The 19,040-nt window shown below is 37.6% G+C and overlaps 1 protein-coding gene across 1 annotated transcript in view; it reads left to right on the top strand.

Annotated features, from left to right (window-relative positions):
* The window catches only part of LRP1B (LDL receptor related protein 1B), a 470,964-nt gene that overhangs the window by 84,010 nt on the left and 367,914 nt on the right, over positions 1-19,040 (top strand). The window contains exons 2-4 of the mRNA XM_056350419.1: positions 6,872-6,991; positions 8,371-8,499; positions 15,987-16,244. Of these exons, the coding sequence (XP_056206394.1) occupies positions 6,895-6,991; positions 8,371-8,499; positions 15,987-16,244 (484 nt within the window). The 5' untranslated portion in view covers positions 6,872-6,894. The remainder of the gene's footprint in view (positions 1-6,871; positions 6,992-8,370; positions 8,500-15,986; positions 16,245-19,040) is intronic.

Below are 19,040 nucleotides of genomic sequence, written 5' to 3'. Positions count from 1 at the left end.
CATTTTCAAGCATCATTTCTCTGGTTATGTCCTAGAAATACTACTGCAACACTCCAGCCTTAGGAAAAAATTCTGCACTCTGGAGTTTAAGCAAGTGGAGTTATCTAACAGAAGTCCAGGCTTAGACATCTAAGCTCTGTGAAGGAATAGGAGTGCAGTTATACCCAGGAAGTACTATTTACTTTAACTTGCTATGGGCAGTCCAGGATGCAGGGGTTTTCAGCTGTCATTCTGGGTTACTGTTACCTGGCCTGTGCATGATACAGAAATCCTGTACTGCCTAATGGATCTCTGGGGCGAGGCAGCTAGAGGCTGGCTCGCACACCCTAACTGTTCTTTATTGAATCTGAATTTTAGCTAATTTTTCTGAATGGATGGTTTATTTTAAGAGCTGATCAAAAACATTGTTAGTCATTTTTTTTTTCCCAAGGCTCCTGGTTGTGAGTCAGGAAGCAGCAGTGACTTGGATAGTGCCCAGATGCCAAGGATGCAGCTCGAGCTTGTCCAGCCATGGGAAGCACAAAATAGGTGGAGGACATGTTCATCTAGGCACTTGTCTAAGGGCAAACAGGAATCTTTTTCCTAGCCTGAGGTGTTGTTCCCCTTGTCTCTCCCTAACTGGAGTATAACGGGGCATATCTGCCATATCTTGGATGTTTTTTGAAAAGTGACGACTCCTGCTTCTCATTCTAAACCTTGACTATGGTTACCTATAGCAGGTCTATAAAGTTATGGATCTTATCTCTGATTTCCGCAGCTCTTTTTTAATGGTATATGTACCATAACAGAGTTACGGGCTGAAGTATGTGACGAAGGTTATTATATTTTTGTCTTTTTTTTTTTTTTTTTTTTTTTGTATGATAGTCAAAACTAATAAAATGATCAACAAATGTAAGATAAAAACATGCAGCATTATTTTGATCCAGCTATTTAATTCTATCAATCAAGCTACTCTTTCTGCTGGAGAAGCAAACTGTAGAGCTTTATATTGCATATATAACATCAACAATAACAAACAAAAAACTTGGGTAGATTACATTAAAGAGTCTAATCTGTAAAAGAATTGTACTTCAAAAACTTGGTAAATGAAATAGAAAAGTAAGGCTCCCAGCGTATGTGTGATAAGAATAGTCTAGACATCAATGTATGAATATTGAATCACAAAACCTGAATGAATAACACAGTGATACGATCAAATAAATTCATGAAATATAAAGCTGCCAGAAAGAATACAAATATTTAATAGGAAAAAGAATATGTATGGAGTACAATTAGAGACTAGTTCAGTAAAAAGCTCCCCTAAGTTTTCCTTTAGGTGTGTTCCAGAGACAGCAAGAAAAGGGTTAGTCTTATTCCCATAGTGAAAAATGATGTTTTAGCGTAAGAGAGAGTGTTGCTTGAGGAATATAGTACTAGAAGCAACTTTCTGGGTCATGAGAACAGTTTCTGGCATTTCAGGGGCCTTTCCATATGCTGTCTTTCATGAATCTATCATGATCCATGTCAAAAACATTTATTTATTTTCTGTCCCTGCTGTTCACATTCAAAGAGGAGTTCCAGAACCTGATTACGGTAATACCTTCTCATTTTCAGTCAGAATTTATTAATGGGCAATTTATACTCATTTGTACTTTTGCCAATAGCCCTTTAGCTTAAATTGTCTCTTTCCCTGCTGTTGATCCTCTGATACAGTCACAGACAGCAGTCATAATTCCCCTTTGTTTTCATCTCCTGGCACTAATCACTACAAAAACTTGCAGTCTCCCCTCAGACTGCAGCTCTCCGTTCCCCTGCTAATCCCTGAGACCATTCTCTGATCCTGCCGAAATGTCAGTTTATTGCCCAGCTATCCATCGGGGTGGCCACAGCCACAGATAGCTGCCTCCTGGAAGTAAGGGACTCACGAGCATCCCGGGCCTGGATACCAACGCTTTCTTGATGGGAGATACTTATCCCAATGCTCTCAGCAATGCATTTCCTTTTTTCCCAGGCAACAATTCACTGGTAGCTCATAGTCATTCTCTGATGAACTATTTGACAAGGATCCTTTGTTGTTTCCAACTGTGAAGTCCCAAACTGACAGCAGAAGCTCCACCATTATTCCCTGGGCATATTATCTGCCACTTCGAACTAGTAAACTTCAGCCAATTTCTTTTATTTACTCCAGCTCTGGATCATTGACGATTATGAACATTGTATAATGAATAAATTTTATTTTACGGAGTACTGTAGAATTGTCTATACTCTCTGGTATATATTGTCATTACAAAAGGCACAGTACAGGATTCTTATATCATTAATGTACTTATGAAACATATTTTTTTTTGGTACGATAGTCAAAAATAATTAAACGACCATCAGATGTAAGATAAAAACATGCTGCATTATTTCAATCCAGCTATTGGATTGGCCCTATTATCATCCAGGGGGCTCAGAGATAATGGCATTTAAATGCATTTTTCTGGGTGTGAATCTAGTTCTCTTTCACCCTCTCAGGAAAGTCAAAGCTAAATGAGATATCTTCGTAAATCCACTGTATTTCTCAACAAGAGCCAAAATTAAGGAAACTGCAAGCTGAACTGCTTTTCTTGTTAATAGAAACAGCCGAGACATCTAAGCTTGAGAACCTGGTGTGAACCTATTGTGAATCTCATGTCAGCTCAGGAGGAACTGACAGAAAGGATAGTCAGATCAATTGGTTAATCCTTTCATTAAAAAGCCATTCAAGAGAAGATAGTTCCCTCTATCACTCATCTTGGATGAACTATGATAAGCAGTGTGTTTCCTTGAACACGGAATAAATGAAGCCAGGATTTTATTACTATGAAGTCCTGTGGGAGCAGTTTGTCCAAGTAGCTTAGAGCTCCTCTGAGTCATTGTCAAAGGTATATCACTTTAGGGGAGATGAGATCAGCAGCATCCTTGCCTGATTGACTGCCCTGTTATGGGACTAGATACCTGGGAATTAGAGGCATATGAAAGTCAGGAAGCACAAGATTGACATGAGTGGCTTTGAGAGAACAGGGTGGCTTTTCTGGTAGACCTGGGGCACAGCTTTAGAGAGGCACCTTCACCGGTATGTAAGAAGAAAAAAAAAAACGCTGCCCTTCATGTCTCCTGTGGAAGAAACAAAACATTGAACAAAATGACCTAAATCAGAGCTAGATAAATTTTCAGTACTCCCTGGGCTTGGAGAAAATAGATCATCCCAAAGGCGCTCACAACTGCTTCTGCTGCCCTGTATTTCTGCAAACCTCACGGCTTGCTTGGCAGCTCATTGTCTTGAACTGTGGGTCTTCTTGCAAGCTAAAAAGCTCTGTCCTCTTGCGTTCTCCCTGTGCAGCTTCTTTCTTTAATTCTTGCCGCAGACATACCAAGCTTTTACAAATTCAAAGGTTTCTGTAGCTGTGATAAAAGTGAAAAGCCCAGTGATGTTCATTCTTCGCTGCCTGTGTAGTTGGTAAACCAATTCACGTTGAGAAAAGATACCCAAGTGGGTGCATAATTTTACCCTGATCCAAAAGCAAAGTAGGAAGGGCAAGAAATGAAGTTCCCTGGGTTTTATCTCTTTACATTTCCTGTCTGGAGTAATAAAAATATCAGTGTTCTGCTTCTTGAATTTTCTTTGCCTCCTCACCTCTTTCCAAGAAGGCTGTTGCAAAACTAAGCAAACCAGAAATGTATTTGCTGTCTTCCATAGCATGCCCTTCAGTACTTCTAACCTTTCCAGAGGCAAGCAAACTTCATTGCCTTCCAAAGGTTTTCAAGACCAGTTACTTAAAATAAAGAAAACAAAGTAGCTAGTAAAATAAATAAATAAATAGAATCTATTTTTATAGTTATTGTTTTGTTTTTTCTATTTAAGAGCATCTGACGATGCCCTTCACAACATGTTTTAACTGCTGCTCAGCCCTGCAGTAGTCCGGCACTTGGACGAGGTGATCATTGTTGATCCCTTCAGACTGAAATGACCCTTTCCCTTTCCCTTTCCCTTTCCCTTTCCCTTTCCCTTTCCCTTTCCCTTTCCCTTTCCCTTTCCCTTTCCCTTTCCCTTTCCCTTTCCCTTTCCCTTTCCCTTTCCCTTTCCCTTTCCCTTTCCCTTTCCCTTTCCCTTTCCCTTTCCCCTTTCCCCTTTCCCCTTTCCCCTTTCCCATTTCATTCTATTCCATTCCATGTTAGCTTTCCCTCAGCATTGTTGTTGCATTTTGTGCTTTTCCACTTACGGACTCCCCTGGCAGGTTGAGCAGACCAGCAGCAGAGCAAAAATGTTGTCAGGCAGGAAGGTGTCTGTCACACAGGCAGTGAGAAAGCTCTTCACTGGAGCTGTGAATGGAGGCAAATTACAGTTGTAATAATCGGATGGATCATTTAATGGTGGGAAATGTTAGTTTGAAGTCTGAAACATATGGCAGTGAACTGTGCTTCTTAAATGGATTTGTGGGAAAGTCTGGTTTCTATGAAGAATTCCCAGCTGGCTGCCATCACCCTCCAGGTAAAAGTAGTTTTAGTGTAAAACTTGAGGCAAGTGATAGCATGCTGCTTTTCCTAGCTGGCTAAAATGAGAGAAGGTACTTTGTTTTTCTCACTGGTCCAGTTTTACCTGAAACAGTTATTGACAGTGGACCATGAAAAATGGCTTTTGAGAAAACAGATTTGAAATTAATTGATTAATTGATCCCTGTCATTAGATATTATTCACAATAAATTGATTTTAAGGGCTTGCATAAGAGAAGGAAGGATAAGCAGACTACCTTCACAGAGCAGCCCTTTCTAAAAGCATAGCAGATGGGATGAGGACACCAACAAAGTTGTGAGAGACAGTGTGAAAAATGAGAAAGCGCGGAAAGAATGAAGGTTGAGAAGTGTGACAAGAAATGCTTTTGGCAGGAATGGTCTATTCACAGCACTATACTTATACCTGCTGTAGGGAAAATGCAACTCTTTTGTATTAAAAGCCACGCACTGCAATGATCTAAAATCAATGAAATGCAACAGTTTTTGTCGAAAATATGAACAGATAAACTGTTCGTATTAATTTTCCCTTAATGGACCTCACGTTCCAATGTATTGCTGCCGTTCTGGTTTGTGCTGCGGGCTGGCTGCATCCAGGATGGAAACGTGCAAACAAACCATGTCCCGTTTGTGACTCAAATAGTTATCATCCAGGAAAAGCTCCTGGCCGTATAGCATCAGACAAATATTTGAAGAAGGAAATTATAGGTTGTAAAGGATGGTTGATCCCTATTTGCTTAGTAAATGAAATCTATATGTTGGTTTTGTTCAGATAGAAAAATAAACAGACACCACCTCATCAGGCTCGGTTCCAGCTCCACACCTTGGCGTGCAGCCAGGTTACCTTTGGGGAAGTTTCCCGCTTTACATTCTAGGTGGGACTTGTTATTGGAAAGGTGTAATAGATCTAAGGACTGGGCTAGGGACAAGAAACCGACAAAGCAAGCAACACATCAAAAACGTATTATCTTCCTATTCAAAAAGGCACAAAAGGCAGAGAAATAACACAACACCTGGAGAACGGGCATTTTTAGACAGCAAATGGTTTATCAGCCTCTAAATTGTGAGGATTACAGAATTCTAGGGAATGCCCTGAGATAATTGTGTGGAAATTCTTTGGTGTTGAATAGTTGCATTATAGTAAGTAGTAACTTTGGGTGCCAGCCACATCCACTTTTCTCCAAAAATTTCAGCTTTATTTTGACACTGACAGACGTTCCAGAATTGAAGCCCCAGGGCTCAGATGGTTATGCAGACTCTTCTTATTATTCATTTTCATTCTGCTCCCAAGTTGAACCTGATGAATAATGATCAGACAGATTAAAACTGCCCACATATTAAAATACAGATTTCTCTTTCTCATTAGGACAGACCCAGTTACTTAAAGCCTGCCCTGTAACATAACCTTTCTTTCTCCATTTGCCAGTTATTTTCTGTTCAGTCTGCATATAGTATTGAAAAATATCTTCAGATCAACTCCCTAAGCTGTTTTTCTCAATCCTTTTCTTATTTCCCTGGAGGAAATAATGTTGTTGTTGATTAAAATACTAATTTTTGATCAGCAAAATTATCGATACAAGGCATACTGCTTGGGGCTCTGTGGTGTTTGAGGTTCTTTTGTTGGTTTTCATGCTGTTTCATGCCTGAAAACATTACAGTGTATATTTCTACAATATTTATTCTGGTTGTTAGCATCATGCCTTGTGCTGATAGTATGTATTTAAGCAATAGATTCTATGAAGGACTTCCGTAGTAATGACATCTATAATGTCTACTGCTCATCCAGCATTATGTGTCCAACATTAAATTATTGAGCCAGAATGTATTCCCATTGATTGCTGTGAAGGTTATATGTGTATCAGTAAATCAAAACAAGCTTTAAAATGATAGAAAATCAATTGATATGAGAAATAGGAAAGACATTGATGTTGAAACCTTTCTTATAAACTTGGCTGGTTTTTTATAACTATAATATAACTGTTTGAGCTTTGGTGTTTGGGTTGTTTTTTTTTTTTTTTCAAATCACTGCTTTGACTGAAAATGACTGATGTGCAAAAAATCAGTGTCTAAGCAGGGAAACAGTACACCTCAATAATAAACATGAGCCACTTTTGATAGAAATAAAATGCTGATTTCTATTTATCAGCTTGCTGAAATGCAATTTTTAAAGCAGTCATTTTGCAATGTGTGTGTCATATTTCCAAAGCCAGCTAACATAAATGGTGGTGGTATTTGTTCCTGAGACTTACACTTTTTTTTATATATATATATATATATGTAATTGTCTTAACTTTGCAGTTTAGGAACGTCAAAAATATTTAGTAACATTTGCTCTAATTTTATTTTTTTTTATTTTCAGAATTGCTACCCAAATGCCAACAGATGAATTGCCAGTACAAATGTGCCATTACCAGGAATGGCACCAGGTGTTACTGTGGTGAAGGATATGAAGCAAGCAGTGATGGAAGGAGCTGCACAGGTAAAGAAGAACCATGCTATAACGTTAACCCCCGGGTATCCAGAAGGTTTCATGAGGGCTCTCAGGTGCAGCAGACTGGGGGTGGGCTGCCAGCTGTGGCCAGCAGCAGGCTGGCCAGCACAGCTGCTTCCCCACCCATCTTCTGAGGTGTTCCTCAGGAATCAGGGTTAGTTTGATGGGCAGACGGGGAAATGTGTCTCTCCAAAATGAGAGTCAGGGCCCCCCAGCTGAATCCAGGTGCTCCTGTGCCTGTGCCCCAGCAGTAATTCTTCTTAAATTATTGGAAGGAAAACAGCCTCAGACAGACTGGAGGAGGTGGGGAGTGTTTCCCCGTCCTCAGACTTGCTTACAGCTCATTTGTGCAAGCCACTTTCCAGACCTCGCAGGAGACACTGTAAAACTTGTAGTAATTCACCTCATGCCCATAAAGTCACACCTAGATTAGAATTTGATAAATGCACGCTCTGAGATCATACAGCTTCGCTGGGAATGTTATTTAGGTGTAATGAATTGTAGACTGAAATTGGTGTTCTTTTCCATTTTTGAAATATATGACTTCTTAATTCTCTATCCAGGTATTTGTTTCTTGTTTTATTTTTTCTCTTTTCATAATACTATCAGAGTTCTGTTGCCTTATGTATCTGCTTACTACCAATCACTCCTCCCTCCAAGTAGTAGTGCTAAGCCTGATTCTTCATAAATGTAATTTATTATAAGTTCTTTTGCTCTATGGTTGTCATGTTTTATGATTAAAATATCTATCCAAGGAAATAACATCAACAGCAGTTTTTTAAAATGTCAATTTATTACTTAAACCCTCAACCACTCTTAAACAACATATCTTGCTTTTACAGTATTATACCTATATACCCTAGTTGAGAAAATTGTTCTTTATTAGAGAAATATATAGGTTTTGATGTAGTGGATGATGGTTTAATGTGGAAGTTGTGACAGTTCATTTAAGGAACTATAAGACATTGACAGCATAAATAGGTTTGGGAAGGATAATCAATTATTTCCTCTCTTGAAATGTTCCTTCATTCATCAGCCCTGATAACTAGTGGTCTCTAGTACTAACAAGAAGCCAGATGTCTCTCTAACATGGTGTAGACATTAGATAGTACTTGGAAAAAATGAAGGTTTTATCTTTTAAAAATAATCTCTATTACACTTGAGAACTCCTAGCTTTCTGTTTGGTTACTGGAGTAATTTCAACAGCCAAAATCAGTGATAAAGTTACGGCTTGAGAAGGGGAAAACACAAAACATCAGACCATAATGACTTAATGGATTATACTTTTCTCTTCAGTTTATGACATTTTGTTGAATTTGGTTTTTTTTTCCTAATTCTTAAACAAGATCTTGTTAATGTCCCTTTAGATTTGAATGAATGTAATATATATGGGAGCTGTAGCCAGATGTGTGTAAATACAGATGGATCGTACACTTGCAGCTGTGTGGAAGGTTATGTACTTCAGCCTGATAACAAATCCTGCAAGGCCAAAAATAGTAAGTTTTAACATCTTTTTACCTATAATGAAAATATATTGTGTTTTGGTCCTATTTAGAGGATACATATACAAAGGTAGACAGAGATGAACACAGAACAGATGGATCTCCCTTCACTCTACTACAAAGAACCACACAATAAACCTAGAAAAGCTATTCACATATTACAACAATGCTCCAAGGGAAGTATTAGAAGTTAGTATATGGTTATTACTAATTAAAGTGAAATACTCAAATCACCCAAGATTACAACAGTTCCCAGTTTCCCTATTCATAAATAAATCAAAGATTTTCCTCACGCAAACAAAATAAGCTGTTTACTCTGGGAAGACAACAGAGATATTGAGAAGACAAAGAAAATGATCATGAGGTAATTGTGCCCTTAGGATAAAAAAAGAGATGAGATTTCTTTGTCCTTGCAATATCCCAAGAGATTAATTTCATGATACATGTATTCAGACTAGGCTTTTTGTTGCTTAGTTCATGTTTTCATTAGTAATTGTGCTTTGGGTATTTGAGGAAATTAGTGAATTGTGTTTAATGAAGTGATACTATACATAGTATTTTTCTTACTCAGCATATTGATTTAACAATGCTTTTAAAACCCCCAAAAGTTCCTTAAGAAATTATTCAACATCCACATTGATTCAACACTCAAGTACAAAGCCAGGTTTGTTATATATTTTTTGAGTTTCCTTTTTGTGTTTGTTTTGCCATCAGAAAATAGGAAGGTGTACTGGGTCTTTTTGAGGCTTCCTCACGTAAAGAGCATTGCTAAATATGTTCTGACTGAGCACTAGTAAGAGTTACAGAGTTTTTTTACTGCTTGTACCAAGTTTTGTATTGATCCACACAAATAGTAGAGCAGTATTTTAAAAAAATCCACAGCAAAGTATTGTGAGATAACAAAGTCCATACAAAGTAAAAATATTTTAATATTCTTCTCCCTCCACTACATGAAAATCAATAATGCAATTCTAGATCACGAAGTGCTCAAAGGTGCCAGTACTGAGCTAGAGATGAGCCTTTTTTCTTCTTAGATCCAGCAGACTGTGTGACAACGGAACGTTAGAGTAAGCTGCCAGTGTCTTGAGGGTCTTGATTAAATTGTTGAGGTTAACAGAGAAGAATTACTCCCCTGTATTTCTTACTACTTCATCATGTTTATTTTACAGTAGTTTTCACATTTTCTGTTATTTTTTGAAAGGAAGCGCTACTCATTACGCTGAGAAGTCATTGCAGGACAGTGTAAATCAAGCTCATGGTGCGGCAAAGGAATGAGTGTTGGAGTTTTTTGCATAAACACATATTTTCCTTGACTTAACACTGGATTCATTTATAAATATGCTGACTACTTCAGTCAAAATCTTAGGGCGCAGAGGTCAAAAAGATGCCTGACACAGTAATGAAGGTGCTTCTATTGCAAAGCTCTGTAGGAGCTGCAATGACTTGTAACGCTGCTTCACTGGGCTTGGCTTACAGTGTGGAAAATAGTGATGCTGCCGTGTACCAGCAGCACACTTTCCTGCACCCATACCATTACATTCTTAGCTTCACCGAGCATACAAGCTGCTTTTCTCAAGTGTCTGCCTTGTAGGATAAGGATCGATCAGGGGCTAAAGGACAGTGTGGCCTTGCACAAATACACTGGTGAAAAGTATCTCAAATGTGTGATAGATTACAAGTCCGGAAAGAGTCCGTGTCATCTTGCAGCACAGGGGGAGAGGTACGTCACTGGTATGTATAAGTAGAATTATTACTTTCAAGACATCCAGAGTAATGCTGCTAATTCATCAATGCAGGGACATCTTCAGCTGGGATATGACATACAGTGAGGGGCATCACACAAGGCAGCAGTGGATCAGCAGAACAGAATCCAGGAAAAATAGGTGTCTGAGGCGAAAAAAAAAAAAGGCACTTACTTATATATTTTATCAACTGTTTTTTTCTCCTTAAAAAGCCTATGGAAAGTAAGGACAGAATGAGCAAGCGCTCTGTTTTGTCTACATTTGCCAGTTGTGGTTGTCAAATAGATGAAGAGCTAAGGAATATCCTGCTCTGTGTGTAAAAGCTATGAATGCTAAGAAGCAGCAGTACAAGTTTAGATGGAGTTAGGCATTATGTAAAACTTCCAATGTTAATAACAGCAGATCTCCTAAGAATACGAATTGCCGTCCACCTCGAGATCCTAGATACGGCACAACACACGACACCAAACTGACAGCCCTTGGCCACATCTTAGTTGTCTCTATAAATTGAGTAGGCGGTTTCTGGGTGTTTAATGGAGCGGAGGAGGTGCTGGAGGCCCCAGTTACAGAAGGTGTGAGATGTCCCCATGTGTGTGTGACCACGGGTCTGGAGGAACCCTTCCCTGGTGCAGGGGGTGAGTAGTGGCTGCTGGAGGTGCCCAGTGCTCCTGCCCAGTCCGGCAGCCCATCGCCACAGCCATCCTTCCACAAGAGGGATGGGACCAGTAGCTACGAAGTTCACAGAAGCTCCTTTTTTTCCTGCCCTTCAGGTAGCCAAACGGTGGGCTGTGAAGGTGGTAAGGTTTATCCCTCATTAAATTCTGCATATTTTTTTCCTCAGCTCATTTAAAGAACTTTGGAGCCGGAAACTTTTAGCTGCACAGTGCCTTTTGGAAGGATGTTAAAATAGGTATCAAAACAGCTGAGGGCACACCCTGTTTTTTCCCAGATTTTTTAAACACATTTTTTTTCCACGAATAAATAAGCAGTTAATGACTTTTTCTGAAGTGAAAATGAAACAAAATTTAGCTTTGCTGAACAGTGTTTTAGAACTTTATTTGTCAAGTTTTTATGCCTTTATTTCAAGGCCTGTCTTTGATGAAAACAATATTTAAGGAAACAAAATGACAGAATTGGAAATATTTGGCCCATCGGAAAAAAATAAAAAATACCTGTCTTCCAAAAGTTGCTATTATGTTTTATATCTATATAACTTTTCTAGAGAGAAATGCCATAGGATAAGAAACATTTGTCATATAAATAAGGTGGGATGAATTGATAATGATCAAAGTAAAAAGCTTTTTCTGATACTTATAAAAGATTCATCACTCTTTCACAACACAGTTTTCTTGTAAAATGTCACAGAACTAAATTATGAGGCTTTAGAAATAAAGCAGCCCATTTTTGGGGTGTATTGTGGATAAACATTTAATTTCCAAATACAATTGGACTGCATTTTATTCAACACTACTAAATTTTTCTGCAGGTTTTATACAAGACATGTATTGGTAAGACCAAAGTACTTATGATTTACAATGCATACTTCAGGAGAAGGTTTTTAGGCTGCTTGCAAACACTGAAATCTGGGGTTTATCCTTTTCATATCACTGTAGTGGGGAAAAAAAAATGTGCTGGTATTTATGAAGCTTTTTTCCAGAGTAAAAGTAGGACTGTTGGCAGAGCAAAACACCTTAGTTTCTGATTTGTTGTGACATTACTTATTGATCTGTATTTTAGACAAGATCAGGAATGGGGGAAATGCAAGTCTTTCATCTTTTCCACTACTCTATCTTAAACATAATTCAAAGGAAGATGCTTTCATTTTAGTGAAGAGGGATGAATCATAAAACTTTCCTGGATTAGAGAGCTATTCACTTATCTTTCCTATAAAATGGGAAAAAAAAAAAACCACCAAAAAACAAACAAAAAAAATCTACACACCACACAAAAAAACAAAAAAACAAAAAACAAAAAAAAAGCCAACTTTAAAATAACACACATGAAGTCCAGTTATTTGAAAAGCTGCTGTCAGGTCACTGTAACTCGTCCTAGATCTGTCCACTAAACTTTTCAGCTTTGTAGATTTTGTTCATGAGATACTGACAACCAGGTTTTGTGAGGGAGAAACCATGATTTTTTAATTAATCTTCTTTTTAGTTTTTCATCTGCATTATACAATATCTCTAATATATTTTTTTGGGGGGGCGACATATTATTTTTTGTATAGTTCTATCGTTACATTAATTTTACTCTTTTTTAAAAAATAATTAATTATGACATTAGTCTTTAGCTGAGCAGCACTGAAATAACCTACCCTACTGTAAAAAAAACATGATTAACTGATTCAATCCCTTGAATTATTGTATGTATGGGCTGCTTGAAAAATATAATTTCAGGCTCAATAATTTAGTTTGTAGCTGAGTTCTGCCGGAATGCAGATTTCTGTTTAATGTGTAATAGTGCCTGCTGAGCAGAACCTCTCAGCAGTGCCACGCGTCCTTTCGATCCCTTTGTCTGCAGCCAGGTTTCATCACAACTGTTGCTCAGGAGGTTTGACACTAAATCTTTTCCAGAAATCCCTTATATCTTTGACATAACTACTAAAATAGAATCTTTCTCCAGAGTTTAGTCAGGTATTTAATCCTCTTTACAAATTTCGATAGGTCAGTTTAAAAACAGTGCAATAAAGGATAGAGTTCTCCTTTGCAATCTTGGACAATGGAACAACTATGTGCTGTTGTAACTGCAAACAGCTCCTCAGTAGCTGCCTTCTCTTGGAGGCTTTATAGATTGCAGGGAGTGGAAATATCTTACTTAACACAAAGTATTAAGAGCAGTAATAATAATAATAATAATAGTCATATAAAAGGATTTTTCACACTGCTGCTGGTTGGGAAAGCCGTGACTGAATTCAGATAGAGGCAGTGGTATTATTTTGTGGGAAGGGAGAAGTTAGATGTAAAAAATAAACGAAAACGTAGCAGGATGTAGATGGAACACACCTTTTGGTACCAGTCTGGAAGATCTCTGGAGTGAGTGGGTGATAGAGACAGTAGCTCTTAAGTCTGGTTCTCTTCTTGTGATGGGTAGCAGAAGTCGGTAAGGAAGAGGGATATACATACACCAGCCACCTGTTAACAGCAAAGGGACTTACCTGGCAAATTTCCAATAAAACTGGTTAATAAAAACCCTACTACCTTCTCTTTTGGAAAAAAGCAAGACTATGGAGCTTCACCTGTGGCTGTCACCGTAAGTGGTTGCATCACAAATAAGTTCAATCCCTTCAGTTGTTAGAGATCTTCTGAAAAAAAAAAATAAAATGATGCATTCATATGACTGATGTATAGATGGAAGTGAATGTAAGGCAAATGAGGACAGTAAGTTTGTAAAGTAATGCTACATAAGTGTGGGTTTGAAGATGTCAGTGTGGGATTTACTGGGGAGGGAAAAAGTATGTTACAAGGAAGAAAATATATTATGGAATGAGAAACAATAGGAAGAGAATAAATGAAATCCACTTTAGAAGTAATACATGCTGATCCCTTATAGAAAAGTTTTTTACATGACACAAAGAAACCCCACAAACAAACAAACAAAAACCCACCAGGAAAATAGATGCTGAAATAAGAGTAGATAGAACCAAACAACAGATTTTCAAACCTACTTTTGTGGATTTGAGTGAGAAGACCACTGAGCACTGTATTACCAGAAGCATTTTTCTATCTTTAGTCAGACCTGATGATAAAGTATTGTTTGTCAAATCCTTTTATTTATGCAATTTTTTTCTCCATTTAAACAGCTGGAATTTCATAGTAGATTCTGGAAAACTTCATTAGGTTGAACATTGCTTGAAAGCACAGAATGTTAATACAGCATTTAAACATTGTTCAGTTCCTCTGAATACGAGCAGTTTTCTTTGGGGTGAGAGCTCTTGACTTGGCAACACAATTGTTTTTCATGTATGCTTGCAACTGCAGTATGACTTTCTATTTTTTACAGGGTTGGTTTTTTTTTAATCCAACATCCCAATTTGTGCCGGCTTAACAGTAGTTTTACAAATGAATGGGACAAATACATGTTGTAGTGGTGTTAACCATGTTGCAAAAGACAACTTTCCATTAAGTCATTCACATGAACAGACCTTACTGTTCTTACAGTTAAACCTGAAGTAATTTTTAGGGTCACCGTGTCTTCTGCTCTGTGGGAATCTTCTCATAATGTCCTGTGTCAGTGCAGTCTCAGCTGGAGCAGGACTCTGAATGCTGAACACCTAATATGAGGGGGATTTTTCAGGAAGCAGTTTCTCTAGCTTATACATCTATACATCTGTCTGATGGGTTTTTGCAGGCAAAAAAAAAAAAAGACATAATATTTTATGTCAACAGCAGTTATGCTTTATAAATTGAAGCAAAGCAATGTTACCCTACTGCTTCTAATGAAGTTCTTCCTATTGGGGGGGGGGGGGGGGGGGGGGGCGGAAACAACAAACCAACAACAACAACAAGAAAAAAAAAACAACCACCACAAAACCTCACAAACCCAAACTGCTAGGATACGGTTTTGGTATAGAAGTCTCCCTGACAATTCTGGGTTAACTGAGACCTTATTTCAGTTTAAAGTACTAGCCTAGATCTAGAGCAAGAAGTGACTCATATTCTGCAGTGGCACCATGTGTAACAGTGTCCGTATCTTACAGAGACTAATTCTCATTTGCAGTCGAATAAATCAGATGCATAATTTAAAATCAGCCCTGGATGTTTGAGACAGTAATGCAATTAAAGATACACCTAAAGGAAGAATAGCTGCTTTTGTGCCCCATAGCACTCAGCATAATGCAACAAATACCTTGTCTCCATGAGAATTGTTTGTTCCTCTGTGTGGGTAATGCAACTTTTCGAAGTTTTAACTGCAACTGGAACATTTTCTATTTTAAGATACATATTTTTCACTATTGGGCTATTATTGTTTCCTTCATTATTCACACATTGCTCAAGTATTTTTTTAACTTACTGGCAGGGTTTCTAGTCAGGGTGATTCAGGCAAAGGTGACACTTTAGGTTGCATGTCACGTTATTAGATTTACAATTGCTTCTTCATATTTCTTGTTTGTTTGTTTCTTGTGATATTAATGGTGCTGCAATGGAAATGAGGCTTCCTCTGTTCCCTTTCTGCTGTCAGGAAACTGCATTGCATGATGCTTTGTCCCTTGTAAAGCATGGTGGTTGACCCACCTGCATGACGTACCAGGTTTCAATGCATTGGCTTTTTTGTTAGGTTGGTTCTATATTTTTTTAACAGCATCCGCTCCTCTTTTTTTTTTTCCAGACTCCAATATGAAAAGTACTTTACCAATTCATGTGCACTCATAAGTTCTGTGGGTTTTCCTGGCATTCATTCTTTTGGAAATGCCAGTAATCTGGATAGAAATAATTTGCATAAGTTGTATTTCATTTTATGACTTAGGCATGAAAAATGTTGCAATAATGATACTTGGAATGAAACAGAAGCTGTGGGGCTAGGGTAATTAATTTTCTTTAATGATGTGAACCATTAGAACAGCAGGATAAAATAGACTTGTAATTTGAAATATATGATAGTTACGAAAATAAAAACAAAACCAATTTATTATATCTTTTAAAACACGCAGGTAAGAACATTGAAAACTACATTAAAAATAAAAAGATCAATATGGTATACACAGTCTGTTAACCCTTTAAATTCTTATCACTTTGTTTTTAGAGCCTAATGATAGACCTCCTCTTCTTCTGATTGCGAGCTCTGAAACAGTTGAGGTATTGCATCTTAATGGAAGCAAAGTGTCTGCTGGAGCTCCTGTTAAAGGATCTGCAATTTTGACACTAGACTATAGCTACAAAGAGGACACAATCTGTTGGATTGAATCAAGAGATCTCTCAAGTCAGCTGAAGTGTACTAAGATAACGAAAGCTGGGAAGTTAACAGATGAGTGGATAATAAGCATTGCTCAGTATCTTCACAGTAAGTATTTGACAGTGTTGTAGCAATACAATAGTGTCTGGTAGTGTCTGTCTTGCCAAATTGTTGCAGGAGCCTTCAGATTTATTTTGGGGGCTCGCTTTTGAAAATAGTCTTAAGACATTAAATATTGCAACTCACACTTGAAGCACTTTAAATGTTTCTCACTCCTATACATATATATATATATATATACACACATTCAGGATGAGTTGCAATACTATATCTATGCAAAGTTTTTGAAGATGTGCATTTTTATAGGCCACATATAAGGTGTGGAAGTTATGAAAATGGCAGTGCAATAGAAGAAGAAATGTAAAATATTTCCTTTTTTTTGACAAAGTACTGCTACATGGAGTTTGAAAATGATTTTTTCCTACTGGGAAACTATTAACAGTGAGTAAAAGAGACACATGCTTATCAAGTTTGCTTTCAACTGTCACAGGTATGTTGGTTCTTGAAAAAACCAAAATATTTACTGCCTTGCTGGAAATAAATGTATGTCCTCTTTTGCATTTAAAAGAACTAAACTCACCATACAGATTTAGTCTTGGCATTATAGCATTATTTCTCAATCAATTTTTAAAATTGTGGAACATTGATACCTTCTGAAGGAGGTGTTCGTCCACTTACACATTGCAGAACAGACTGCAAAATCATATCCCATCACAAAAATTAAAAAAAAAAAAAAAAAAGTAAGTTTTCTTCAGCTTAAACAGAAGAGATCTCCACAGATCAGCTTACAAACCACAGCACTGAGGAATGCAATGGTGGTGTCAATAACAGGGTTCTAAAAACTCCAGATTGGAACAAAAGATTGCACATAAGACATTGAAAAATCCTTTTAAGGAGAGATGGGTGACAAGGAATAGCTCTGAATGGACTGCAAATTCTCTGACCATCCAGTTAAGGAACATTCAAATAACAAATTTAATGATAACTCTTAAGGGTGCTTGTCAAAGTGATCAATTCCTCATAGAGATTGTGCATTAGACTATTGAGATAGCTGTTGTTAAATTTGGACATTTCTGCAGAGTAAGGGGCCAAGGGGGCATGTTTAACGTATTTTCATAATTATACATTTACTAGAATAGAAAAAGAAATTTAAAAAATAAATTAAAGAAATAAATAGGCTTTGGGTTTCTCTTTTTCTTTTCCCACCCCCACCATTTATTGTGACTATTCTACTTGTAACGACCTCTCTTATCATAGATGAAAAGTGTAGAGTATAGCTGAGTTTAGTTATCTTTCTGCGTTCTTATTTTCTTCAGTTTATTTGTTTGGGGTTTTTTTTTTTAATGTTATATTTTAGTGACTTTTTGATACTTTAGTCATTTAAGAGCCCCAAATTTCTTGGAGGTAGTATTTGATCATGCTTTTTTAATTCACTCTGTTATTGATATTTTATTTTCTTTTCCTTTTAGTAAGAACAATCAGATTAACTGCAGTCCTTAGCAAAACTGGTTTTGTATTGAACAGTATGTGTGTCGGTTCTGGCACTTACCTTCATCATCACGGTGGACCTTAGCGCTATATTTCGTAGTTCACCAGTTCTCTCCCACGTTCCTCTCCCTCTGTTCTTGGCATGTGAAGGGAATTGGTAATCCCTGTGGTGTTCAGATCTGCATTACCACATCTGTTTGCAAAATTAAGGCTGTATGATGGGTTTGAAATGAATACAGTGCCTGGAATTAATGAGCTAATAATTTTTCATAGCGCTAGTACACATCAACCTGTGGTCTCTAATATTTTTCTGAAACCTCAAGTCTTCTTTAAATTAAGATTCGAAATTCCCAAGGACATGAATTGACTATAGATGCTTGTTCCAACTTCTTGTTTAGTTTTGATTTGGAAAATAGTATTTGGAGACTTAAAGAACTGTTGCTTGGGGTCAGGTTTAGAGCTCTGCCTGACAATATCTAGCAGATTCAGCTGCAATGGTGTTTTTCTCAGGCACACACATCCACAGATGCTTTTCTTGGGTTGCAGCAGCAGAGCAGTGGTAATCCCCATGGTCTGGGCGTACCTTCTCAGAGGGACAAGTAGTGCAAAATCGGCTTTTGTCCCACGCCTGCTCACAGCTCTGCAATGAATGATCTCAACAGACCAGTTCACTGGGGCTTTTGAGGCATGAGACAGCACAGACAACATCCTGCTCCTTATGGGAATAATAACTTCCCAATGTTCAACCAGAACTCATATGTTGCAGATTTGTTGGTTGGCTTTTTCCACCAGTACTTACTGCAGAAATTATCCACCTGATTAATGTTGTCTCTCTCAGACATGTATTTGGGGTTATGCCTGCAAGGGCATGACAGGAGTCTTGTGTTACTGTATCTATTACATGTTTCTGCACATGTGTGTAGGTCACTTTGTGGCTACTGCAAAATTTTTATTTTTACATTTGTCCTTTTCTTCCCTCCACTTCATGTTACCCATCAGGTGACTTCTGTTATTTCTCTTCATCATGCAGCATTACTTCTGATAGGGCAAATTAACTCATTTTAATTCTTTGTCAAGAATTTCAGCCTAAGCATTTTCAAGTCTTAACTGCGTTCTCTGGCAGCTCAAGCCAAATCAATGGTCATGCCCATGCAGTTATTCACATATAAAATGGAAGGTCTGTTCTTTATAGGAAACATTTTTGGGGGGTGTTGTAAGAGGAAAGAGGATATTCCTAAAAGGGGGGGAAAGAAAAAAACAGTGTTCTTATCTATCTTTCTGGAAATTGGATTTATTTCTTTTTTTTTAATCCCAGTCTCCTAATCTGTTATTTTTGTTACTGGAAGAAAACATTTT

The sequence above is a fragment of the Falco biarmicus genome, chromosome 8, assembly GCF_023638135.1.
Source record: "Falco biarmicus isolate bFalBia1 chromosome 8, bFalBia1.pri, whole genome shotgun sequence".
Taxonomy (NCBI): Eukaryota; Metazoa; Chordata; class Aves; order Falconiformes; family Falconidae; genus Falco; species Falco biarmicus.
Note: the sequence above shows the minus strand (reverse complement) of the source record. Positions and strands in the feature narration are given on the sequence as shown.